At 41.0% G+C, this 25033-nt stretch overlaps 4 protein-coding genes and 1 pseudogene across 4 annotated transcripts; all 5 read left to right on the top strand.

Moving 5' to 3' along the window:
* Positions 1 to 2629: 2629 nt before the first annotated feature.
* Positions 2630 to 11912, top strand: LOC121626544 (annotated as a pseudogene).
* LOC121626541 lies at positions 7263 to 9227 on the top strand. Its single transcript, XM_041965115.1, has 5 exons — positions 7263 to 7320; positions 7461 to 8168; positions 8298 to 8420; positions 8502 to 8545; positions 8688 to 9227. Exons 1-5 carry the CDS (start codon positions 7266 to 7268, stop codon positions 8805 to 8807), a joined length of 1050 nt encoding a protein of 349 aa, XP_041821049.1. The 5' UTR covers positions 7263 to 7265; the 3' UTR covers positions 8808 to 9227.
* Positions 10187 to 11756, top strand: LOC121626543. The gene is made up of 5 exons (XM_041965116.1): positions 10187 to 10258; positions 10388 to 11092; positions 11184 to 11300; positions 11384 to 11427; positions 11574 to 11756. The coding sequence occupies exons 1-5, from the start codon at positions 10201 to 10203 to the stop codon at positions 11691 to 11693; spliced, it is 1044 nt and encodes a 347-aa protein (XP_041821050.1). The 5' UTR covers positions 10187 to 10200; the 3' UTR covers positions 11694 to 11756.
* A 1247-nt stretch (positions 11913 to 13159) lies between the features above and the next one.
* On the top strand, positions 13160 to 15438 carry LOC121626539. Its single transcript, XM_041965113.1, has 5 exons — positions 13160 to 13268; positions 13413 to 14123; positions 14216 to 14335; positions 14496 to 14539; positions 14646 to 15438. The coding sequence occupies exons 1-5, from the start codon at positions 13178 to 13180 to the stop codon at positions 14763 to 14765; spliced, it is 1086 nt and encodes a 361-aa protein (XP_041821047.1). The 5' UTR covers positions 13160 to 13177; the 3' UTR covers positions 14766 to 15438.
* Positions 15439 to 20860: 5422 nt separating this feature from the next.
* LOC121626540 lies at positions 20861 to 23256 on the top strand. Its single transcript, XM_041965114.1, has 5 exons — positions 20861 to 20919; positions 21044 to 21742; positions 21821 to 21964; positions 22049 to 22092; positions 22213 to 23256. Exons 1-5 carry the CDS (start codon positions 20862 to 20864, stop codon positions 22330 to 22332), a joined length of 1065 nt encoding a protein of 354 aa, XP_041821048.1. The 5' UTR covers position 20861; the 3' UTR covers positions 22333 to 23256.
* The last annotated feature ends 1777 nt before the right edge of the window (positions 23257 to 25033 follow it).

Raw genomic sequence — 25033 nt, 5'->3', positions numbered from 1 at the left:
ACCCACTGATGTAAGATTTAGAAGCTTCCCTTGTGGTCTGCACTGAAAAGATGAGATCTCTGTGTGCTCTTCTGCGGATAAACGACGATAAACTTATTTATGAGCTTCTGATCTCTTTCTTTTTGTGTCTGCGTCATTTCAAGCAGAATGCATTCACATTGTAACTTGGTTCTCTACCGAAGAAACTACGTATTTATAATCATTACAATGGTTACATCACACTGGTCTACCGCTGCCTTGATTGGTCACGTGTCTGTGTTATTGTGTGACTTTGGTGAATCTGGACTAACACTTAAAACACCAAAGTCACACAATAACACAAACTGGCTAACCGATCGAGTCAGCCGTCAGCGTTGTCATCGAACACGCTCATGTTCTTGCAACTAACGAATGAGAACGTGAACTCCTGTTCAGTCAACAGCGCTCACGCACTGTGTTTTACGGCACCTGGCACGGCTCGTGATACCGACTATACAGACGCAGAGATGAACATTTGAAGGAGTTTTCAGGTCAGATCAGGTCAAAATCTACTGCTGATGATTGATTTGGAAACGGCATACATACTGTAGCTTCATACGTATATTTATTGATTTGGGATTTCCTTCATTTGAGCAGGTACAAAAACATGCTTTTAATATCGGCAGGTGCAGAATTTTGTTCAGGAAAATAACCCATCACATCCTAATTGCCCAAACCAGTCTTCTATAGAATCAATACGATATCCTCACAATGGAGGAGGTATATCATATACATATGAGAAACTGTCTCAGTTGCCATGTGCAACCACTGTGGAACACCTGAGATCAGCTTGGCAGGATGACCCAGGTAAAGAGACTGCAGAAGAGAAGAGGCAGACAATCCAGGAGTATATTTTTCAGGGCTTGTCAAGTATTTTGATAGACCTACTGCCTTAAATCCCTTGATGGCGGTTCTAGGAATTATAGACTGTACTGACTGATCTCAAATATCTGTACACACTTTTATAAAGCCTTAAATATAATCTGCCTCTGTGGTGGTGTGTAGAGATGTTGTAATCCACATTTTTAACTTGTTGACAAAGTTTAGAAAGTGCTTTTGTGTGTTCTCTTCATATTTGTGTTCTCTGTGAGCTATGTGGTTGGGGCATGGGAATTCATTAATAAGAAGGGTAGGGACTAGAAAAGGCCTCTCCCAAGTCTTGGTGCAGTTTTAGAGGCATACTTGCTGTATGGTGGAGACAGGAGACAGCATCATTCATCAGTCAAGTGGCAACGCTCTCCAGTCCTCTATGACATGTGCAAAGGGTGGAGGAAGGTGACATTGCTGTAGAATGGCACAGCCCACATATAGAGGGGTGGATGAATGGGTTAACTAAGTTCAACTTTGGATTTTAACACAGGAAAACCCTTCTATCTCAGTGCGTTCAAATTTCCATTACTCAGTGCCAGTAGCGCTGACAGTGTAAGCAGCACACTTTGGGTATACCTTGGGTAGGCATTGGCATAGGCTTCAATTTTTTATCTTTTATTTTATTTTATTTTTTTGCTGGACTGGTAAGGGGTTGATAAAGTGGTTGTTTCAATCCAAACAAGCTCTGTATTTGGTAAAAACAATGTATTTTGCTGCTTAATTTGGAGGACTTGTTGTTATGTTGCGTCAGAGAACAAAAGTCTTCTGCATGAACAATTGTAGAATGTTTGCTTGCAGCATTATCCAGGAAGATGTTCACCAGCATGTATCTGTTATACCATAAACCTCCCTGTCCACATATACCTGCACATACATACCACTATACCTCTGGCCGGTAGACAATGGACAGAGCTGACTTAGTTGTGTGCACAGTGATAATTCATTGGGTGTTATTTATGCTCCAGTGTATGGTGAGAATCAAAGAGTGGGTTATTGTTCTGTGTGTGTGTGGGTTTCCTGTATACTCTGACGTGGAGGCCCCTGTCCTCCTCTATACACATCAAGCGCACTGAAGAGGACTTTTCACTGCTGGCCTCATGTGACAGCATTAACAACTGACGTTCACACAGCCAGCAACACCCAAGAGGTTTCAACAACCCTACAGAGGTTAAATACCTGGAACTCCCCACCAGTCAGACAGAGTAACCAAGATTCTACAACCAAGTGCAGCTGCCCTAGATTCAACCCTCCTTGGATAATAAGAACAATAATAGTGATAATTATAATAATAATTATAATTACAGTATATGACTATTAAGGCACTTCAGGCAGATGCATCAGCTCAGTCTAACTGTATTATTTTCATTAATATACACACACACTCTGCATTATTACTGATGCTTTGTTTCCGACTGGTTGCTGGATAATCATGCCTGTATATTGCTATCTGCTGGACATAATGATGGTCAAGCCAAATATTGAGCACAATTACACCCAACTGATATATATATACTGCATGTAACTTTATTTTCCCCCAATTGTGAAAAGCCATTGTTTCCTTCTTCTAGGCTAGACTCTCTAGACCCAAACCTGACATGATAGGTAGCAGCGAACATGTGATCACATTTTCTAAGTAGGAAATACAGTGTCACATCAGGCTGGCCAATCAAGCACAGTCTTGTCTCTTAAGAGTGGAAAAAGTTTGAAGATTGTTTTCATTCGGCACAAGAAACTGAACACGATGACATCGCCAAAGTTTGTCTTATATCTGACATGTTTCTTCTTGGGGAAAATGGGTGAGTTGTGGCTTTGTGGCTCCGGTTTTTATCTTTTAATGTATGATTACTCCTCAGACTAGTGTTTCTAATGTGAACATTATGCTCACATAAAAGTAGCTGTTTAAGTAACATTTGATTTGTCTCTGAATTCACATCAGCTCAGACAACGGTTGTGAAATTGTCCTCATCTCTTCATGGAGAACGTGGCTTTGTACCAGTTAAATCTGGGAACAACTTGACTGATGTTTCCAAGAAAGTGATGTTCCTGCAAGGCTTTACTGGTACAAACAAACTCCGGGACAGGAACCAAGGCTCATCTCCACCTTCTACATGTTGGACAATAATGGAACATTTCATGGTGAATTCAAGAACAACCCACGCTTCACATTGGATACTGAGAATGGTAAAAATCACTTGACAATCAAAAATCTGCACATTTCAGACTCGGCCACTTACAACTGCATAAGTTGCTGTTTATACACGTTAAAAATTTTGGAGAGCAGTACAGTCAGTGTAAAGGGTTCAGGTGTGAACATCCCAGCTTTGGTCCATCAGTCAGCATCTGACACCATCCAGCCAGGAGGCTCTGAGACTCTGAACTGTACAGTACACACTGGGACCTGTGATGGAGAACACAGTGTTTACTGGTTCAGAAACTCTGAAGAACCTCATCCAGGACTCATTTACACCCATGGAGGCAGGAATGATCAGTGTGAGAGGAAACCCAACACACAAACACACACCTGTGTCTACAACTTGCCAATGAAGAGCCTGAATCTGTCTCATGCTGGGATCTACTACTGTGCTGTTGTCTCATGTGGACACATCGTGTTTGGAAACGGGACCAAGCTGGACTTTGAAGGTGAGGAACCTTCTAGCTGAGCTTGGTGGATCTGATTAGCACTCATTGGTAGCTCCTAAACAACTGTTTCTGATGTTTGGCTCTCTACAGATGAGGGTGACTGGGTGTATTTCTGGAACGGAGCTTTGGCATTCACCACCGCCCTCGCTGTTTTACTGGCTTTCTCACTGGCCCTGATGAATAAGACAAACAGCTGCCAGTCTTCAGGTAACTGGTACTGTCTGTATCTGACAGGTTTTACTCACTGAACATGACGTTTGAATAAACAGCTTCTTCTGTTTCACAACCAGAGTCTCAAGCCGGAAGTTCAGCACCGTCCACAGCAAATGCAGAGGTGAATAAAAACTGGTGACTATAAATTAACTGCTGAATTACCATTCAGACACATTTTAACTGCACAACACATTGTTTCCTGGATATTGTTTTAATTTCTGCGAAGAACAAGATGATTACACATGATATATATGTTTTTGTCACCAGGGTTACCAAAACGCTGACATCCTCTATTATGCTGCTTTAAGTGTAAACCTACCCAAGAGATCAAGAAGACAGAGGGATCAAACATGGAGCGAGTGTGTGTACTACAGCATAAAGCAGTAGACCTGCACTTATTACATTTGTACTTCTGAATAAGAGAGGATTTTCTGAATGCCTCTTTTCAGGTGTCATATCGATGCAGATTAACCTAACCTTTCGCAGCATGTAGCCAAAATTAAGTGGTCTATGTACAAACCATGTATCTGCAATTACAAGGTTTATTTCTTGTTCTTATGACTGAAAGATTTTTGCAACTAGTATATTTAGAAGCTTAGATTTACTGATGCAGTGGAAGCCACTCGGGCTTTTAGGATCAAGATTGTCTTGTACTTTTTGTGTTTGTTGGTTTTTTAAAGAAATCATTCATGTCTTCTTATGTGTGAACTTTATCTCATCCGTCAAATAAACATGATCAAAATTTTGATCTTAATTCAAAATTTTAATTTCTGTTCCAAAAAATGTGTGTGTTTGTTCAATCCAGAAGTAACTTTAGTGACTTTTTCATTCAAGAGTACCACATTTATCATGGTGACTTCAACCTGCCCAATGAGTGAGTGAGTGTGGAACTTCATTGTTCTGGCACCAAAGTAAAATGGCACAGGATGATTTATTTAGTGACCTAAAAATGTGAGGTGTTACAGTGAAACACGCCTACGTTCTGGAGACTGTCAGATATTTGAATTTAGGTCTGTATTTAGCTGGAAGTTGAACGTATCTGTGCCCAGATAACCAGACCAAATTCCTGTAGCATTAGCTCACACTTATGGATAAATGCTACATTACTATGACACTTATGCCTATCATACACGTACACAGACATTTATGAAATGAGTGTTTCTCCCAATAAGTTCTCAACAAAAAAAAAAAAACCCATCCACACTGACAGTGTTTTCAAAAATTCTCTGTCCATATGAAAATCCCAAAACACAATTGAAGCACTGTCAAGAACACACCAAACCGACAGGCATTCATATAACCCAAACCCTAAAGCCATCTTGGCCAATCAGAAGCCTGAAGGAAAGCTATTACCATATTACCATGGACTGCCTGCAACTAGAGGTCTGATCGTACTATGGCAATCGCTCTCCGAGACACACATTGCCATCACAAGTCAAAAACATGCTTTTCCCTGTGTACCTAACTTCAGCCACATGTTTATAATTGTAGCCAATCACATAAGATGACTAACATCCCCCACCCTCAACCTTACTGCTTCGACGGTCTGCCGTGGGCAGCAGGAACATTTCCTGTTGTTTATTTTGCTTCTCGTCTATTGACACACACGCTACATTCCTGTTTATACTCACATTATACAGTGTTAGAAAGCTAAGATTCTCATGAATTGACTGATGCAAACCATTTCAAGATACAATCACAACAGGAGGCACAATAAACAGCAACAGCAGACAAACAACCATGTTTACAATCGATGCAACATTGAGGTAACTCACAAATTAAGTCCCTCAGTAAATCACAGATGGATAACACTCATCTGAAAACATTCTGGTAACATTGGCATAGGTCCACATGGTCCACTGCAGTAAAAGAGACCGGCGCCATCTTGTCTCCACCTACTGAAGAAAAGGGCCTCCTTCTTTTTTGTGAAAATTGAGCCAATCACAGCTGAGTTTGCAGATGACTGACGCTTTAAATAGCTAATGAAATTCTGAACATGTCTGTGGGTTATTTACAGCTCCCGCACCTCAAATCAAGGATTTCAGTGACAATAGCAATGTGTCACACATTTTGAAGTGATAAATGTAGTCAATGGCCTCAACGTAAGAATATCCAGCCAAAAATATTCATTTTCTCTGTTGTCAGTTTTTATTCAACTTGGACTAGTGTAAGGCTTCATGCTGTGGTCTCGTTGGGGTTTCAGGTAACAAGACGCAAATATAGTTATTTGCAAGCATCTATTTGCAATATATATATATATATTAACGTGAAAAAAACCCTTCTACTTCAATGTGTTCACACGTCCATTACTCAATGCCAGTAGCGCTGACAGTGGAAGCAGCACACTTTGGGTATACCTTGGGTAGGCATTGGCATAGGCTTCAATTTTTTATCTTTTATTTTATTTTATTTTTTTGCTGGACTGGTAAGGGGTTGATAAAGTGGTTGTTTCAATCCAAACAAGCTCTGTATTTGGTAAAAACAATGTATTTTGCTGCTTAATTTGGAGGACTTGTTGTTATGTTGCATCAGAGAACAAAAGTCTTCTGCATGAACAATTGTAGAATGTTTGCTTGCAGCATTATCCAGGAAGATGTTCACCAGCATGTATCTGTTATACCACAAACCCCCCTGTCCACATATACCTGCACATACATACCACTATACCTCTGGCTGGTAGACAATGGACAGAGCTGACTTAGTTGTGTGCACAGTGATAATTCATTGGGTGTTATTTATGCTCCAGTGTATGGTGAGAATCAAAGAGTGGGTTATTGTTCTGTGTGTGTGTGGGTTTCCTGTATACTCTGACGTGGAAGCCCCTGTCCTCCTCTATACACATCAAGCGCACTGAAGAGGACTTTTCACTGCTGGCCTCATGTGACAACATTAACAACTGACGTTCACACAGCCAGCAACACCCAAGAGGTTTCAACAACCCTACAGAGGTTAAATACCTGGAACTCCCCACCAGTCAGACAGAGTAACCAAGATTCTACAACCAAGTGCAGCTGCCCTAGATTCAACCCTCCTTGGATAATAAGAACAATAATAGTGATAATTATAATAATAATTATAATTACAGTATGTGACTATTAAGGCACTTCAGGCAGATGCATCAGCTCAGTCTAACTGTATTATTTTCATTAATATACACACACACTCTGCATTATTACTGATGCTTTGTTTTCGACTGGTTGCTGGATAATCATGCCTGCACATTGCTCTATCTGCTGGACATAATGATGGTCAAGCCAAATATTGAGCACAATTACACCCAACTGATATATATATACTGCATGTAACTTTATTTTCCCCCAATTGTGAAAAGCCATTGTTTCCTTCTTCTAGGCTAGACTCTCTAGACCCAAACCTGACATGATAGGTAGCAGCGAACATGTGATCACATTTTCTAAGTAGGAAATACAGTGTCACATCAGGCTGGCCAATCAAGCACAGTCTTGTCTCTTAAGAGTGGAAAAAGTTTGAAGATTGTTTTCATTCGGCACAAGAAACTGAACACGATGACATCGCCAAAGTTTGTCTTATATCTGACATGTTTCTTCTTGGGGAAAATGGGTGAGTTGTGGCTTTGTGGCTCCGGTTTTTATCTTTTAATGTATGATTACTCCTCAGACTAGTGTTTCTAATGTGAACATTATGCTCACATAAAAGTAGCTGTTTAAGTAACATTTGATTTGTCTCTGAATTCACATCAGCTCAGACAACTGTTGTGAAATTGTCCTCATCTCTTCATGGAGAACGTGGCTTTGTACCAGTTAAATCTGGGAACAACTTGACTTTGCGATGTTTCCATAAAAGTGATGTTCCTGCAAGGCTTTACTGGTACAAACAAACTCCGGGACAGGAACCAAGGCTCATCTCCACCTTCTACATGTTGGACAAAAATGGAACTTTTCATGGTGAATTCAAGAACAACCCGCGCTTCACATTGGATACTGAGAATGGTAAAAATCACTTGACAATCAAAGATCTGCACATTTCAGACTCGGCCACTTACAACTGCATAAGTTGCTATTTATACACGTTAGAAATTTTGGAGAGCAGTACAGTCAGTGTAAAGGGTTCAGGTGTGAACATCCCAGCTTTGGTCCATCAGTCAGCATCTGACACCATCCAGCCAGGAGGCTCTGAGACTCTGAACTGTACAGTACACACTGGGACCTGTGATGAAGAGCACAGTGTTTACTGGTTCAAAAACTCTGAAGAACCTCATCCAGGACTCATTTACACCCATGGAGGCAGGAATGATCAGTGTGAGAGGAAACCCGACACACAAACACACACCTGTGTCTACAACTTGCCAATGAAGAGCCTGAATCTGTCTCATGCTGGGATCTACTACTGTGCTGTTGTCTCATGTGGACACATCGTGTTTGGAGACGGGACCAAGCTGGACTTTAAAGGTGAGGAACATGAAAGCTGATGTTGTGTCTGATAAATCTGATAAACACATAATTAGTCCCTCACCAAAATTCCCACGAGCGCAGAGATTAAAGCTGACTGGTGTGTTTCTGCTGTCCGGCTCTCTGCAGATAAGGTGGACTCTCTTGTCTTGGTGTATTCCTTGAGCGCAGCTTTGACATTCACCACCATCCTGTTGGTTTTGCTGGCTTTCTCAGTGCTTAATAACAAAATAAACCGTTCCCAGTCTCCAGGTACAGTAACTAAATCTGCATCTGCTCATTCACTTAACACAGCTTTTGAATAAAAGAGCTTCTTCTCTGTTTCACAACCAGAGTGTCAAGCAAGATTTTCAGCTCCTGCCATGACAAACGCTGAGGTAGGTATTTTCTTTTTCTTTTTTCTTTTTTTTTTTTTTTTTTGCTGAATTTCCATTCAAGCACATTCTTTATTGCACAATACTGAGTTGCTTTTTGGACATTGTCATCATTTTTGTTATATGTGACACATTTTGTTAACAGGAGCACGGAGATGCAGACAGCCTCCATTATGCTGCTTTAAATGTTAAACCGCCCAACGGATCGAGAAGACAGAGAAATAACATCAACAATGAATGTGTGTATGCTGGTGTAAAGCACTAGAACTGGGCATGTTTCATTTCCTCATTTATAAGTAAGGCTGGATTTTTGACTCTTCTTTTGAACTCAAATGTCGATTTCAGTGCAGACCTTGAGACAAATATCACTTTCTGTCTTCTTTTTGGTCTTCAGTCAAAAGAAACAATATCTCTATCTTATGTTTAAGGTTAAGTAATGTTCACATTTCGGGCTCTCTTGTCTTTGTGGTTGCAAGCAGGGTGCCTCCTTTTTGTTACTTTATTGTCAATAAAGTTCGTTACTAGAAATCTTTTGATTAATTTGGAGACTTTTGAATAAATTCTCTCTGTGATCAAACCAGTACATTCGAATGGTCACAGACGACGCTACACAAGTGACACATGAATGAAATATGAATGGCAGGTGCTGTTTGGGTTAAATGAGAGCAGTCCAGCCATGCAACCATGAATATAAACACAGCACAAGTGAAAATGTTAAAAAAAATCGGCTTTGAAATTGTTTTATGAGGATATGAAATGCACTTGATGTTTTTGTTAGACCTCATGCATACATACAGCGCATTTTTCTAGTCAATGTGTAGCTACGCTTGCTTCAGCAGCACTGAGGATGATACTGACTGTAGCTGCTGCTCTTGTGGCTCTCTCGCTACGCAGCTGACGTACACCAGGGGCCACATGTATAAACCATGTACACACACGTGTATTTATGTCACTTTCCATGCAAGTTTTTTAATGTATAAAAATCCACAGGTGGTGAGAATGGTTCACATCATGCGTACCATATACACAGCCTTTTCAGTCCAGTCAGTATTGCAAGTCGGCAAAAAAGATTTTCGCCCCAGGTGTACCAGGACATTATGAGATCCAGAAGTAATGCATGCTAAGTGTTTTGTCTCTCTTTTTACAACGAACATACGCAGAAATTAAAAAATGAAGCGTTCACCCCATACATTTTGTATTGACTTCTCTTCCTCGGCAGTGGCCTGTGTGGTTTTCTGCAGGACGCAAGGAGGCACTCTTACAAGCTTTGTCTCTTCAGCCAAAAACTACATAAGCAGTCAAAAACAACAGGGTCCTTACACATAGGTGCCCTCACTTTACGCCTAGTTGTTATTCATGTTGTTAGGACTGATTTTCTTTTTTTTACTTCTGCTGCCAGCGCAGTACAGTGGAGGTAAATGGAACTGAAAGACAGAACATTATTCATTTCCACGATTTGAAGTCTAATGCCAAGATGAAGAGCTGTTATGTACTTCATTCAGTCCATCTCTCACCCTGTGAACCATTTCTAAGAAATCTGACACTCCACATGCAAGTGAACATGTGGTGCCTCCTAAGTAGGACACAGCGCCACTTCCGTCAAACACAGTCTTGTCTCTGAAGAGCCAAACGGTCGATGGTCACACAGCAGTTCGAACATGATGGCATCTCCAGTGCTTGCTTTCTATCTCACGTATCTGTTGTTGGGGAGCGTGGGTGAGTTTTTTTCTCAAACTTCTATGTTTTAGTGTACAATCACTCCTAGAATTTTTAATATACTGATTGCACTCAATTCTGTCACATTAACTTAAATCTACTTTTGCTTTGTCTCTGATTTCACTTCAGCTCAGATGACTAATCTGAAATTCTCCTCATCTGTTTATCAAGAGCAAGGTTTTGTGTCAGTTAGGACTGGGGACAACTTGACATTGCGATGTTTCTATAACAACAATATTGCTGCAAGGTATTACTGGTATAAACAAACTCTGGGACAAAAACCAAAGCTCATCTCCACCTTCTACATTTATGATAAAAATTTTACTTTTTATGATGAATTCAAGAACAATCCACGCTTCACACTGCAGACTGACAGTAAACATCACTTGATAATCACAGATTTGCACATTTCAGACTCAGCTACTTACTACTGCATGAACTGGTATTTGTACAAGTTGGAAATTTCAGACAGCATTGTTGTCAGTGTAAAGGGTTCAGGTGTGAACATCCCAGCTTTGGTCCATCAGTCAGCATCTGACACCATCCAGCCAGGAGGCTCTGTGACTCTGAACTGTACAGTACACACTGGGACCTGTGATGGAGAACACAGTGTTTACTGGTTCAAAAACTCTAAAGAACCTCATCCAGGACTCATTTACACCCATGGAGGCAGGAATGATCAGTGTGAGAGGAAACCCGACACACAAACACACACCTGTGTCTATAACCTGCCAATGAAGAGCCTGAATCTGTCTCATGCTGGGATCTACTACTGTGCTGTTGTCTCATGTGGACACATCGTGTTTGGAAACGGGACCAAGCTGGACTTTGAAGGTGAGGAACCTTCTAGCTGAGCTTGGTGGATCTGATTAGCACTCATTGGTAGCTCCTAAACAAACTGTTTCTGATGTTTGGCTCTCTACAGATGAGGGTGACTGGGTGTATTTCTGGAACGGAGCTTTGGCATTCACCACCGCCCTCGCTGTTTTACTGGCTTTCTCACTGGCCCTGATGAATAAGTCAAACAGCTGCCAGTCTTCAGGTAACTGGTACTGTCTGTATCTGACAGGTTTTACTCACTGAACATGACGTTTGAATAAAGAGCTTCTTCTGTTTCACAACCAGAGTCTCAAGCCGGAAGTTCAGCACCGTCCACAGCAAATGCAGAGGTGAATAAAAACTGGTGACTATAAATTAACTGCTGAATTACCGTTCAGACACATTTTAACTGCACAACACATTGTTTCCTGGATATTGTTTTAATTTCTGCGAAGAACAAGATGATTACACATGATGTATATGTTTTTGTCACCAGGGTTACCAAAACGCTGACATCCTCTATTATGCTGCTTTAAGCGTAAACCTACCCAAGAGATCAAGAAGACAGAGGGATCAAACATGGAGCGAGTGTGTGTACTACAGCATAAAGCAGTAGACCTGCACTTATTACATTTGTACTTCTGAATAAGAAAGGATTTTCTGAATGCCTCTTTTCAGGCGTCATATTGATGCAGATTCTTCGCAGCATGTAGCCAAAATTTAATTATCTACATACAAACCATCAAGATTGTTTTGTACTTCTTGTGTTTATGTTTTTTAAAGAAATCATTCATGTCTTCTTATGTGTGAACTTTATCTCATCCATGATCAAATAAACATGATGAAAATTTTGATCTTAGTTCAAAATTACAATTTCAAAAAATCTGTGTGCTTGTGTTATGTGCTGTGTGCTGGCCAAGATTAAGCTGTTATTGCAACTACTGCGGTCACCGCTGATCACTGGCCATTGCTGGTGCAATGCAGCGAGGAGTGCACAGACTTGTACACTGGGGAAACAGCACAACCGCTCCACAAGCGCATGGAACAGCACAGAAGAGCCAACACCTCGGGCCAAGACTCAGCAGTCCACCTACATCTGAAGGACAAGGTCAAACTGGAAAGACCGTCACTGGAACGAGGGGGTGGCCCATGACACCACTTATCAGCCACTTACAATGCTGTCCTCAGACCCCTCCCCAGGCAGCTCAACAGCCATTCACACCAAGACTCAGGTGACCCTGATGACTCATATGATGGTCGGGCGGGAAAACCGCACCCTTTAACACCCATTGTAGTCCATTGACTCATGAACACCTTGGCCCATGTGACCTTAATGACTCACATGATAGCTAGGTGAGTCCATGATCCAGCAAAAGGATAAACACCTGAGACTTCCCACCAGTCAGTCACATCTTTTTTACGTCTTTTAGAACCTCAAGCAAGTCCAGTTGCCTTTTGGAAAAACCTTAGAAGTCAGTAATAAGAGGAAACAACCTTTTGTTTTTTCGCCATAACAGGTTAATTATCTAATTTTCTCGAGACAGTGAAATAGTAATGTGATCTGAAAATTCTGCCATAAAAAAAAAGGCATGCATGACTGTTCTGTAAAAATGAGAGTGTCGTCAACTACAATTATTGGGGGCAACTGAAACATGTTCAAAAAAAACATTTTAATGAAAGGTACAGTTAAACAGATTTTTTAAAAAAAGACAGGTCATTCTAAAGTGATAGAGTTCCCGACCCCTGTACAATGGGGGTGAATGCAATTCATAAAATAGGGTGCACTTTTTTGGTAAAATGATGACCACACCGGGGAATTAATCTTTGCCATGCTCCGTACATGACAGGCAGGACGTGACATACCTGCATCTCTTGACATGATGAGTCCATTCATGCCCAGAAGAATTAAATTTGTACAATATATACAGTGTTAGAGATTATAAACCTTATGTTCTCTGTACACCTCTCACCATGTGCCTCTATTCAAGGAACAGAGTACTAGTAGAGTGAACATGTGATCATATTTCCTATATGAGGCATACAGCGTCACTTCAGAGTGCCCCATTCAGCACAGTCCTGTCAGTGAGGAGTGGAGAGAGCATGAAGTTTTTCACTGAACTCTGCAGTTTTAGCACGATGACATCTCCAGTCTTTTCCTTCTATCTCGTGTGTTTGCTCTTGGGGAAGATGGGTGAGTTGTATTTCTTTGTGATTCCAGCTTGCATGGAGTATTGTCTTTGTCCAAATGTTTCACATATTTTCAGTGTGTTGATTATGCTGAATTCTTTCACATAAAGTTAATTGTGCATTTGCTTTGTCTCTCATCTCATATCAGCTCAGGCGACTCATCAGACATTCTCCTCGTCTTATCGTCAAGAGAGGAATTTTGTATCAGCTAATGTTGGTGAAAGCTTTATTTTACAGTGTTTCTATGAACATGATGACGATTTAACAAAGATTTACTGGTACAAGCAAAGCCTGGGATACCAGCCAAACCTCATCTCCACCCTGTATGTGTTTAGTAAAAGTGCCACTTTTCATGATGAATTTGAGAACAATTCACGCTTCTCACTGGATACAGAAACTGGTAAAAATCACTTGAAGATCTCAGATTTGCAAATTTCAGACTCAGCTGCTTACTACTGCACAAGTCGTTATGCATACAGATTTGAATTTGAAGAAGGCATTATTGTGAGTGTAAAGGGTTCAGGTGTGAACATCCCAGCTTTGGTCCATCAGTCAGCATCTGACACCATCCAGCCAGGAGGCTCTGTGACTCTGAACTGTACAGTACACACTGGGACCTGTGATGGAGAACACAGTGTTTACTGGTTCAAACACTCTGAAGAACCTCATCCAGGACTCATTTACACCCATGGAGGCAGGAATGATCAGTGTGAGAGGAAACCCGACACACAAACACACACCTGTGTCTACAACTTGCCAATGAAGAGCCTGAATCCGCCTCATGCTGGGATCTACTACTGTGCTGTTGTCTCATGTGGACACATCGTGTTTGGAAACGGGACCAAGCTGGACTTTGAAGGTGAGGAACATGAAAGCAGATGTTTCATCTATACAGAAGCTATAATTACTACCTCCTCAATATTCTACAGCTCTGTAATGTCTCTGAATCAGGATCTGCAGATGAGGTGGAGTCATTTGTGTTGGTGTATGTCTTGATTGGAGCTCTGGCATTCACCACCATCCTGGTTGCTTTACTGCTGTTCCTGATATGTGTGATTATCAAGTGTGCAGGTACTTTAACTGCTATTCCCTGTAGCTGACAGTGTGTACCCATTTAACATGATATTATATGAGAGAAACGGTCCAGGCATTTGATGCTGCTTACATCTGACAGCGTCCACGTATTGAATTTGTCTTTTGATTAAGAGAGCATTTTCTGTTTCACATCCAGAGTCTCAGGCGAGATTTTCAACTCCTTCCACAGCAAATGCAGAGGTAAATTTAGCGCTTGTACATTAACTATTGAATTGCACAACCATTATTCATCTATATTATGTCAGGAACCACACCGTGATCCACTTTTTAAATATTTTGTTCACAGGGTTACGGACATGCAGACAACCTCCTGTATGCTGCTACAAGTGTCAGCCTGCCCAACAGATCAAGAAGACAGCAGAATAATGCTGAGAATGAATGCTTGTACTCCAGTGTGAAACGGTAGAACTGGACACAGCAAATAAGATGGCAAATTGTTGGAATATCTTTGATCATTTTAAGATTAGGATATTTAAAATAATGCTGTTTCGTTTCTGGGAACACCACAAAAACATTTAACCCGAGCAGCCGCGTCATGTCACTCGTCCCAGCCACATGTATTCGTATAAGCATGATTAAAAATGCAGAGCCACGAGGGACGCTGACACACTCGTTAAAAAGAAGATGATGTGCTCTGACTGGTGTGCACGGACAGTCCAGAGGGAGCTGTTAATGGGGGGAGATGTCATTTCTCATGCGACTGTGTGAAATGTCTTCAATACGTCCGTCGCCATCACGCCTGTTGATTCACAGTAGAAACTGTAGAGAACATTTAGTCAAAACAAGTTTGATGATGAGCAGTTTGGTGCTGACGGACAAAGTTTAACGAGTGGTTCTGCAGTGCATAGTGGCGCCTTGACAGTGTGCAACATCGCCCCACCTCAGCACACCTGAGCAGAGCTGGTTGTCTGTAGGGTGTCTCTAGCATTACTTTTCTTGTGAGAAAAAAACATTAAAATCCCAACATAATATTATTTTAAAGATAAAGATCATCTCAGTCTATAATGACCATGATTTATTTACTAATAATTGCTATAATTTGTCCTCTTTCCTTTATGTTTTAAACCTAATTGTGTGCATTGTGCATTTCCATTATATCCTTTGTCAAATAAGAATAAATAAATCTCTTTATGGAACGCTTTGATGATGTTTGTGCTCTTTTGTTCAGTCCTGGGTTCTGAACTCTTTTATGTCCATTCCCAACCCAGGAGAAACTACCAAAAATAAATAATAATAATAAAAACAAGACCATATTAGAGAAGCTGGAGTGCTCTGGCTCAAGTGTTGTTGTGTGGAGCAGCTATACTAAAGCCCTGTTTTGTGAAACCTAACTCTCCTCTCGCTTCAGACCCTTGACTTCCTGGTGTGTTTCCATCTGATTGATTGTCTCCACCTGTTCCTTGCTACCTCATGGATATATTGTCTGCGTTTCCCCTGTCCTGTGCTGTCTTGTGAACCCTGTGATCCTTGTCAGTCGAGCTTTGTTACCTTGAATACAGTTTCTGGGTTTCGCAAAACATTTAGAGAAAATTATCAGAAACTTTAGTTCAGTAGCCGTGCCTCTCCATGCTCTCACTTCCTCCAAGTCTGTGTTTCAGTGGTCTCCAGAGGCAGACACGCCTTTCCAGCGCCTGAGAGCGGCATTCACCACTGCCCCCATGCTCACCGTCACGGACCCACAAAGACAATTTGTGGTAGAGGTGGATGCCTCTAATGAGGGAATTGGAGCGGTGCTGTCTTAACGATCTGCGCAGGAGTCCATCCCTGCGTCTATCTACACTGTAAGTTGTCTCCAGCAGAAAGGCGATATGATTTGGGTAACAGAGAACTGTTAGCGGTCAAGATGGCCCTGGAGGAATGGAGGTATTGGTTGGAGGGTGGTGAACAACCCTTTTTGGTGTGAACTGACCATAAAAATTTGGAATATATAAGAAAGTCAATGCCCAGCAGGCCAGATGGGCGCTGTTTTTTAGTTGGTTCCGGTTCACACTGTCGTTTAGACCCAGTTCACAGAACACCAAACCAGACACACTGTCACAACTATACGAATTGTGTGGTAGGAGGAGTCACCTGGCAGATAGAAAAAGAGGTGCAACAGGCCAGTAGGGGCAAAAATTCACCTGCAGGTTGTCCCAGTGACCGGTTGTTTGTACCGGCTCGGCTAAGGTCGCAGGTTATTCAATGGGCACATACATCTCTACTCATATGCCATCCAGGGGTTAAACATGTTGAGTTTGTGTTCCGACAGAGGTTTTGGTGGCCCAAACTAAAAAAATACGTGCTGGAGTATGTACATGCGTGTGAGGCTTGTTCTAAGAACAAGGCGTCTACAGCCACTAGACATCCCACAGAGACCATGAACACATCTATCAGTGGACTTCGTAACTGGACTACCTACCTCAACAGGTAACACCACTATTTGAACAGCAGTGGACAGATTTTCTAAAATGACTCATTTTGTTGCTTTGCCTAAATTGCCTTCAGCTAAGGAAACAGCAGAAGTAATGATAAGACAAGTATTCCGCATACATGGCATGCCCAAAGACATTGTTGCGGACAGAGGTCCACAGTTTGTTTGCTTTTTTGGAAAGAGTTTTGTCACCTGTTTGGGGCCACAGCGAGTCTGACTTTCGGCTATCACATGGAATCTAACGGCCAAACGGAGAGGTTAAATCAGGAACTAGAGACCTGCCTTCGCTGCTTGGTGTCACAGAACCAAACTTCTTGGAGCAATCACTTGGCGTGGGTGGAATATGGCCACAATACCCTTCTTACCACAGCCACCGGTATGTCAGCCTTTTGGTGTGTCTATGGTTATCAACCTCCGCTTTTTGAGAGCAATGAGAAGGAAGTGGCCATTCCTTCAGCCCATGCCCTGTTAAGACGGGGTCGACGCACTTGGGCGGCAGCACAGAACATGTTACTCAGGAACCAGGCAAGGGTCTCAACACGGGACCTTCCTCTCCACGTCCACTCAAGGAAATTGGCACCCAGGTTTGTGGGTCCATTCCACATATCCAAAGTCATTAACCATGTTTCTGTGCGTCTACACGTTTGTTGGACGGAGGTCCAGTCTACACGGTCAAACAACTACTCCCGGCGCGCAGACGAGGCCGAGGAGTCCAGTACCTGGTAGATTGGGAGGGGTTTGGTCCTGAGGAAACAGGTAGATGTATCTTGCTTAGCCTTGAGAGTCTTTTGTTTTTTGAGAGAGAGAAGTATCCTTAGCGTCTTTTGTTTGCATTTTTGACTATTAAGCACCTTTTGTTCACCCATCTTCACCAGTGCTGAGTCCAAAATTGGTTAACCTTCAGAGATACAGATTCAGAGAGACAAACGTACTGTGGTCTCTTTGCAGTTTACATTCACATGTTCAGGAGAGTCGACAAAAGTGCTAGAAAGCTGGTCATGATTGGCTGCATGATGGATTTTCATCTTGAGACCAATATGTTGCATGTCTGTGGAGTTATAACAGTGAAAACATGAAAGATTAGTACATCGGCAGCTATTTGAAGTGTTAAAGCGGCTTTCTGTGGATTATTATCGTGTTCTGGACTAAATATTTCACTGGATTGGATCATCTGGACCTTTGACAGTGTAATAAGACTATTTTTGTTGGAGTGTTGTCGGTGGAGCGGCCGTTCAGTTTTAGAATTGGTTGTTGGTGGCTGCCGTTGATGTACCTGGTGTTGTGAGTGAATCCTAAAAAGGTTTGCATCAGTCAATTCACAAAAATTGTAGCTTTTTTTTAACGATGTATGGAATGAGTGCAGGCTGACTACTTATTGTTGTCTAGTGTGTTGTTGAATGAATTCAACACTGGGCATCGCTATTAAACAAATGGCAACTAGGGAAAAGAAATATGCTCATTTCCATCAAAAGAAAGTCATGCTCTGTGCAATGAGAGAATTCTGTTCATATGTCAAAATCAATCTGGTGATCTGAGATGTTTATACAGTGTGCAGCCTACATTTGTTCTGCATGGACTAAATACGCTTTTAATACAGCATTAGAGGAAAGTGTAAGTCTTTCTGCTGGCTTGTAAAAGGGCATTGCCGGCTGCTTTCCAACATGCCCACCAGTGTTTTTGTTATGTCTCGTCAAGTCTGTTAATGTGTCTTGTTCACGAGCGTCATGTCTTGTCTTGCACTTCCTGTTTTCTTGTGAAACCTAACTCTCCTCTCGTTTCAGGCCCTTGACTTCCCGGTGTGTTTCCCGCCTGTCTGATTGTTTGTTTGTTTGTTTGTTTGTTTGTTTATTAGGAAAGTTAGTTGATTATGCATTGTTGTGCTACTAGTTCTATATGGACAATTCAGAGCTATACGAGCAGCTTTATTTTGCGCCACTTGTAATTTGTGCAGATTACTTTGTGTTGTATTTGACCAGATGACAGCACCATACTCTAAATGTGATAGAACTAGTGTCTGAATTAGTTGTTTGATCAAGTAGTTTGGTATAAATTTCAATGTTTTACTACTGCCATGCCTCTGCCCATCTTTGTCACCTTCTGATTAATGTAACTGTTCCACGACATTTTATCATCAATAATTAATCCCAGTAACTTTACCTCTGTCTTTTGCTCTATATATTTATCTCCTAGCCTTAGGCTCAGTATGGGTGCAAATTTCAACCTATATCCTGAGCCCAAAACAATAGATATAGTTTTTTCAAAATTAAGAGCTAATTTATTTCCTGTAACCCATTCCTTAATAAGCATTAGTTCTTTATTTAACACCTCATTTAACTCCTCTACTGTACTTGCTGAAGCATATATTGTGGAATCATCAGCGTACATTACCATTGTGGCAGAATTCAATACCAGAGGCATGTCATTAGTAAATATGGAAAATAAAAGTGGCCCCAGACAACTCCCCCACAACCTGCCTCTCTCATTTCAGAGTAGCTGCCATTAAAATAAACTGAGAATTTTCTGTTTGTTAGATAACTCCTCACCCATTTATTTGCAGAGTCTTCAAATCCATAACACCTTAACTTATTCAACAGGAGGGAATGATCCAACACATCAAAGGCTGCACTAAAATCTAGTAATACAGTACCGATTATTTTTTGCATCTCTATCTCTCTCAACCAGTCATCCGTCATTTGTGTTAGTGCTGTCGTTGTAGAGTGCCCCTTTTTGTATGCATGCTGAAATATCGTGTTTAAGTTGTTATTACAGAAATACTCTTGGATTTGTTCATATACAATCCTCTCCATGATTTTACTCAAGGTAGGCAGTAAGCTTATTGGTCGACTGTTTTTCCCAGAGAATATTTCCTTAGTATTTTTGGGTAGTGGAATAATCTTAGCAGTTTTCCACTTTGAAGGACAGATACTTTTTTTAAAACTTAAGTTAATAATATAAGCAATAGGCACAGCAATCAGATCTGCCACAGGTTTAAGTAACTTTATATCCAGGTTATCAATACCAGGGGATGTTTCTCTTGCCCCTCGCAGGAGTTTCTTTACTATATCTACTGTAGTGTTCTCAAATTGAAAGCTACACAATTTATTATTCATTATTTTATCTTTTATTAAATTCCTTGAGATGCAATCTTCCTCTTTCCTGATATCCATACCGTCTTGTAGTTTCTACCCCGCCCTAATTGTCTCCAGCTGTTCCTTGTTACCTTGTGTATATATAGTCCGCGTCTCCCTTTGTCCTGTGCCAGATTGCCTCGTGCCATGTCTTGTACTGCCTTGCTGTCTAGCTTTCATGATCCTTGTCTCCTGATTACCTTGTAAGTCTCGTTTGAAGTATAGAGTTATATCTTTTGTTTGTTACTTTTCCTTAGAGTTTAGCCTTGCCTTACGCCTTTTGTTTGTTCCTTGTTTCTCAGCCATAGTGCCTAGTTATGCCTTGCGCCTTTTGTTTGATACTTTTCTCATAGTCCTTCGTGCCAAGTTAGTTTGCTATTTTTCACTATTTTCATCCTTAGGCTTTTTGTTGTACTTTGATTATCTTGCCTTATTTTGTTGTATTTCATCCTGAGCGATTTCTGTTAATAAATTATTCTTATTTTGAAAATTATCGCTGCTGTGTGGGTCTGCGTTCTTGAGTCCAGAAACCTCGTACCACGCACACAGCTTGGATGATAGCTCATTTTGGTCAATGTAACAAAATGCAAACTGATCAGCTAGTGGTGAATTGAATAACAAAGCAAAATAATAGTGATAAGATGTTTTTATGCAATAAATAAAGACAAATCTGCCACGCTTTATTTGACAGATGATTACTAAGTTATCGTGTTCATTGCCAAAAGTTTAGGCTGACTGAACTCCACTGTATGCTGTAAATAATGTGAACTTTATCATAAATCCACACAATGATTTAGGAATCAGTATCTCTTTAAGTCTATGACTAAACACACCATAACCATGTGATCAAGTTTCCTAAATAGGACGTACAGTGTCACATCTGGTTGGCCAATCAAACACAGTCACAGTCTTTGAAAAGTGGAGAAAGGACTGAGACTCTTTTCATTCAGCGGGACAGTTTGACATGATGACATCTCTAAAGTTTGCTTGCTATCTGACGTGCTTGTTCTTGTGGAGAATGGGTGAGTTGTTGTTTTTTAATCTTTTTAGGGGCACGGCCCCTCCTCATGACACTGCTTCTGACATTTCTTTATGTTTTTCATGAGGTCTTAAGGTGAATTTGCTTTTTCTCTCCTAACACCTCAGCTCAGATGACTAATCTGCAATTCTCCTCACCTCAGAAGAAAAGGTTTGTATCAGTTAAAATCGGGGACAACGTGACTTTGCAATGTTTCTATGAAGGTGATGTTCTAGCAAAGTTTTACTGGTATAAACAAACTCTGGGACAGAAACCAAGGCGCATCTCTACTTACTACAAATATGACAAAAATGGCACTTTTCATGGTGAATTTGAAAACAATCGACGCTTCACATTGGATACTAAAACTGGTCGCAATCACTTGAACATTACAGATCTACGAATTTCAGATTCTGCCACTTATTACTGTGCAAGAAGCTTTGCATACAGGTTTGAATTTGCAGAGGGAATTATTGTGAGTGTAAAGAGTTCAGGTGTGAACATCCCAGCTTTGGTCCATCAGTCAGCATCTGACACCATCCAGCCAGGAGGCTCTGTGACTCTGAACTGTACAGTACACACTGGGACCTGTGATGGAGAACACAGTGTTTACTGGTTCAAACACTCTGAAGAACCTCATCCAGGACTCATTTACACCCATGGAGGCAGGAATGATCAGTGTGAGAGGAAACCCAAAAAAACCCACACCTGCGTCTACAACCTACTAATGAAGAGCCTGAATCTGTCTCATGCTGGGATCTACTACTGTGCTGTTGTCTCATGTGGACACGTTGTGTTTGGAAACGGGACCAAGCTGGACTTTGAAGGTGAGGAACCTTTCTGGCAGAGGTTATCTTCATTTTTTATGTGACGCTCTCTATTTAAACTCTTTGCACTGTCTCCAGCTGTCCGGCTCTCTGCAGATGAGGTGGACTCTCTTGTCTTGGTGTATTTCTTGAGTGGAGTTTTGACATTCACCACCATCCTGGTTGTTTTACTGGCTTTCTTGATATGTGTGATCAAGAAAAGAAACAACTGCAAATGTGCAGGTACTTTAACTGCTGTTCTCTGTACTTGACTGTGTTCTCATGTAGCATTATATTATATTAAGGATACACTTCATTCTCTTTCAGACTCTCATGCAGGAGATTCAGCTCCCTCAATGAGAAATGCAGAGGTATTTCCTGTTTAGACAAACTTTTTTAAAAGAATTCTATAGCACAACATGTTATTGGACTCAGTTTTTCTTTTACTCGAGCACTATATTGTGATTCACTGTATTATATTTTATCATCAGGGTGACCAAAATGAGGAAAACATCCATTACGCAGCTTTAAGGAAACACACAGGCAGCAGATCAAGAAGGCAAAGGAACAACTGCAAGACTGAGTGTGTGTACTCAAGTATAAAGCAGTAGAACTGGACATGTTTATACTTCTTTCTGTGCACCAAGACTAATAAAGATTCTATGTGTTTCTAAGCAAGCCCTGAATACACTGAAGTCACACTATCACTCTTTTCTTGACTTAAAGCTGAAACAGCCAATCCTGCACTTCTAGTCAGTTATTTGGGAGCAAAGGGACGGTGAGAAGGAAGCTGAGACAACTCATCGCCGTGTTGGATAAGGGGAGAGAGGAAACGGAGAGGAAGAGAAAGAAAGAAGGTGAAGATGTGAGGGAGACAGAACAGGAGTTGTGATAATAATATGATCTTCATCCTACTTGTGAGTTAAAGCGATCAGTCTTCATGCAATCAAAGCGTTGATGTCGCCTCATTAGTCGAGCACCCTTAAAGACGAGCGTCACTGAAATCAGAGAAAACTGAACTGACCTCTCTGCACTCTCAAGTTTTCAGAGTCAACATGCACTGGCTTTGAGTCAAACTGAGTCTTATTGTACCTTCAGTGGCTTCAGCATTCAAAGAAAACACCAAGTTTTCTGTCTGAGCTGTTCTGTTTGCACTTTTCAGTGGTGTAAAGTGGCCTGGGCTCAGCTGGAAATAAATGTTTGGCACATATTTCTGTCCATCCATCAGAATTTTGCAGTGTTTGAATCAGAATGTGACGCCAGTTGTAGGGTTGCTGTTTTTGGCCGCGCCGCTATCAAGCAGCTTAAATTAATCACTAGATTCTGACTTCTATCATGAATGTGTGTGGTATGACATAAAATACATCAGTAAATACTTATTTGTGTCTTAAAGAAGACGCTTGCTAACAAGTGGCTAAAAGAGACCACAGAGGATACCGAGGACATTAAAGTCATCACAGGGAAACTCATCCAGTCTGCCTTTACAGCCTTGTTGTGTTAATACTTACAAACTGTTCTAACTCAAACTTTCCAACTTGTACAATTATTGTTTATTTCATAAAAAAAGTGTGTAATAAAGTGTGTATGTGTACTGTCGTTCATTTAAATCTTAACAATTGCATTTATGCTTCAAAAATCATAGTGCTGTTAATTTGTGAGGATTTTCCCGCTGCACAAAACATGTAAGTATCTTAAACTGTAGTTTGCCACAGATTATTTTCTGCAATAATCCAAAGTCCAGTGGGACGTGGAAGTATGACTGGCAAGCCTTCTCTCTAATAAACTCATTAAACAGCCTTTTACAACGACTCAATAAGTTGCAATGCATGTACCTCAGTAACTCTGGTGCTGTTAGCCACTGTGCTCATTTCCTGCCAGAAAAATGAACACTAACAGTATAACTAGTGTGACTCATACAGAAAGACCTCCAGTTTACAGTATTATTATGCAGTATGTACATAAAGTCATCAGAGACCATCAGGAGTACATGATTGTGTGTCATAGCTGTTAGCATCCTTTTACAGTTTCCGTGTGGTTGGCAGTCAACAGACGAGATCTGTCTGTGTTTTTTTAAGGTTCCAGCTTGTACAGATTAATGACTACCTGCACTTTTTGTAATTGTGCACGTGTGGTTTCAAACACGATGTGTTCACGTCCAACCAAATCATTTTATAGTAGAGGAGAATAAATCCTTTGTGCCTTCATTCGGATCAAGTTGATGAAGTTCATGCAAATTCAATGATGCTATATGGCAAACTACTTCGACACTTTATGCACAAGTGTGTGTGTGTGTGTGTGTGTGTGTGTTCCCACAAACCACAGATTTTCTTCTGCAATTGTGGTGAAAAAAATGTAAACCTATAAGACAGGATAGGCCACTCATTAGTACTCAGGTAATGGAAAACACACACCTGTCATAGGGTCCTCGTCACAAACAATCTGTTGCATGAAACCAGAAAAACAACAGTCAGATTCACAGTTCAGCACATTCAAGCTGCTCTATGGTTCCCAGGTAAGGGGGCCTAAGATCGTAGTAAGATGAGAGAAAAACAAAGGTGCTCTGGAAGGGGGTGGAAGACACATTCAGATATTTTAAGAAGTAAAAGTAGCAACGCTACAGTGTAAAAATGCTCTGTTACAAGTAAAAATACCACATTTAAATCTGATGAACAATCGCTGACAGTGCTAACCTCCATCACAAATGCATTACGTATTCTGTGAGTGCTTCACAATAAAAGCCACCCGTGTTTCAACACTTGAATGGTTTTAATATGAAGCAGCTCTGTTGCAACAGCAGCAGAGTGAACAGTTAAAGCCACAGTCGCAAATGCCCAAACTTATTACTGGCTTATATTTGCCTTCTGGTTCACATCCGTGTGAGAGAAGGGAGGAATAAAATATCCGCTTCCAGTGGCAAAACAAATTTGCATTGTTGCTTCTTGTATAGTGTTCAACTTTGACTGGCAACATCGCAGCCTCATCCAATCGCAAATTACTTTGTGTGTTTGACCCCTCGAACAGATCATAAAGGGCAACTGATTTCCATGTGTCTCACATCCTGCATTGCCCACATTCATCACCAGCAGGCAGATGCTGTTCACCTGCAGTTTTTGCATGTGTGACAGGGTCCTAACAGTCAGGCTGATATGCTTCCAGCGTCGGGAATGAAAACTACCACTAAGATAAAATTACAGAATGTAAATGTATTGACTCGTAACTGCAGAAAATACTGACCAGAAAACTGAATTTAAAAAAAAAAGACTCTGATTTCATGAAAATGTTGAGGATTGTAACTTTAAAGGTACAGTGTGT

This window comes from Chelmon rostratus, chromosome 23 (genome assembly GCF_017976325.1).
Source record: "Chelmon rostratus isolate fCheRos1 chromosome 23, fCheRos1.pri, whole genome shotgun sequence".
NCBI lineage: Eukaryota > Metazoa > Chordata > Actinopteri > Chaetodontiformes > Chaetodontidae > Chelmon > Chelmon rostratus.
The sequence above is the reverse complement of the archived record's forward strand: the minus strand, read 5'-3'. Positions and strand labels throughout refer to the sequence as shown.

Coding starts and splice junctions, on each gene's coding strand:
- LOC121626541 (XM_041965115.1), top strand. CDS start 7,266: ATGACATCGCCAAAGTTTGTCTTATATCTGACATGTTTCTTCTTGGGG. Junction 8,421..8,501: donor AAACCGTTCCCAGTCTCCAG/GTACAGTAACTA, acceptor TTTCACAACCAG/AGTGTCAAGCAAGATTTTCA. Junction 8,546..8,687: donor CTGCCATGACAAACGCTGAG/GTAGGTATTTTC, acceptor TTTTGTTAACAG/GAGCACGGAGATGCAGACAG.
- LOC121626539 (XM_041965113.1), top strand. CDS start 13,178: ATGAAGTTTTTCACTGAACTCTGCAGTTTTAGCACGATGACATCTCCA. Junction 14,336..14,495: donor TGTGATTATCAAGTGTGCAG/GTACTTTAACTG, acceptor TTTCACATCCAG/AGTCTCAGGCGAGATTTTCA. Junction 14,540..14,645: donor CTTCCACAGCAAATGCAGAG/GTAAATTTAGCG, acceptor TTTTGTTCACAG/GGTTACGGACATGCAGACAA.
- LOC121626543 (XM_041965116.1), top strand. CDS start 10,201: ATGATGGCATCTCCAGTGCTTGCTTTCTATCTCACGTATCTGTTGTTG. Junction 10,259..10,387: donor TCTGTTGTTGGGGAGCGTGG/GTGAGTTTTTTT, acceptor ATTTCACTTCAG/CTCAGATGACTAATCTGAAA. Junction 11,301..11,383: donor AAACAGCTGCCAGTCTTCAG/GTAACTGGTACT, acceptor TTTCACAACCAG/AGTCTCAAGCCGGAAGTTCA.
- LOC121626540 (XM_041965114.1), top strand. CDS start 20,862: ATGATGACATCTCTAAAGTTTGCTTGCTATCTGACGTGCTTGTTCTTG. Junction 21,965..22,048: donor AAACAACTGCAAATGTGCAG/GTACTTTAACTG, acceptor ATTCTCTTTCAG/ACTCTCATGCAGGAGATTCA. Junction 22,093..22,212: donor CCTCAATGAGAAATGCAGAG/GTATTTCCTGTT, acceptor TTTTATCATCAG/GGTGACCAAAATGAGGAAAA.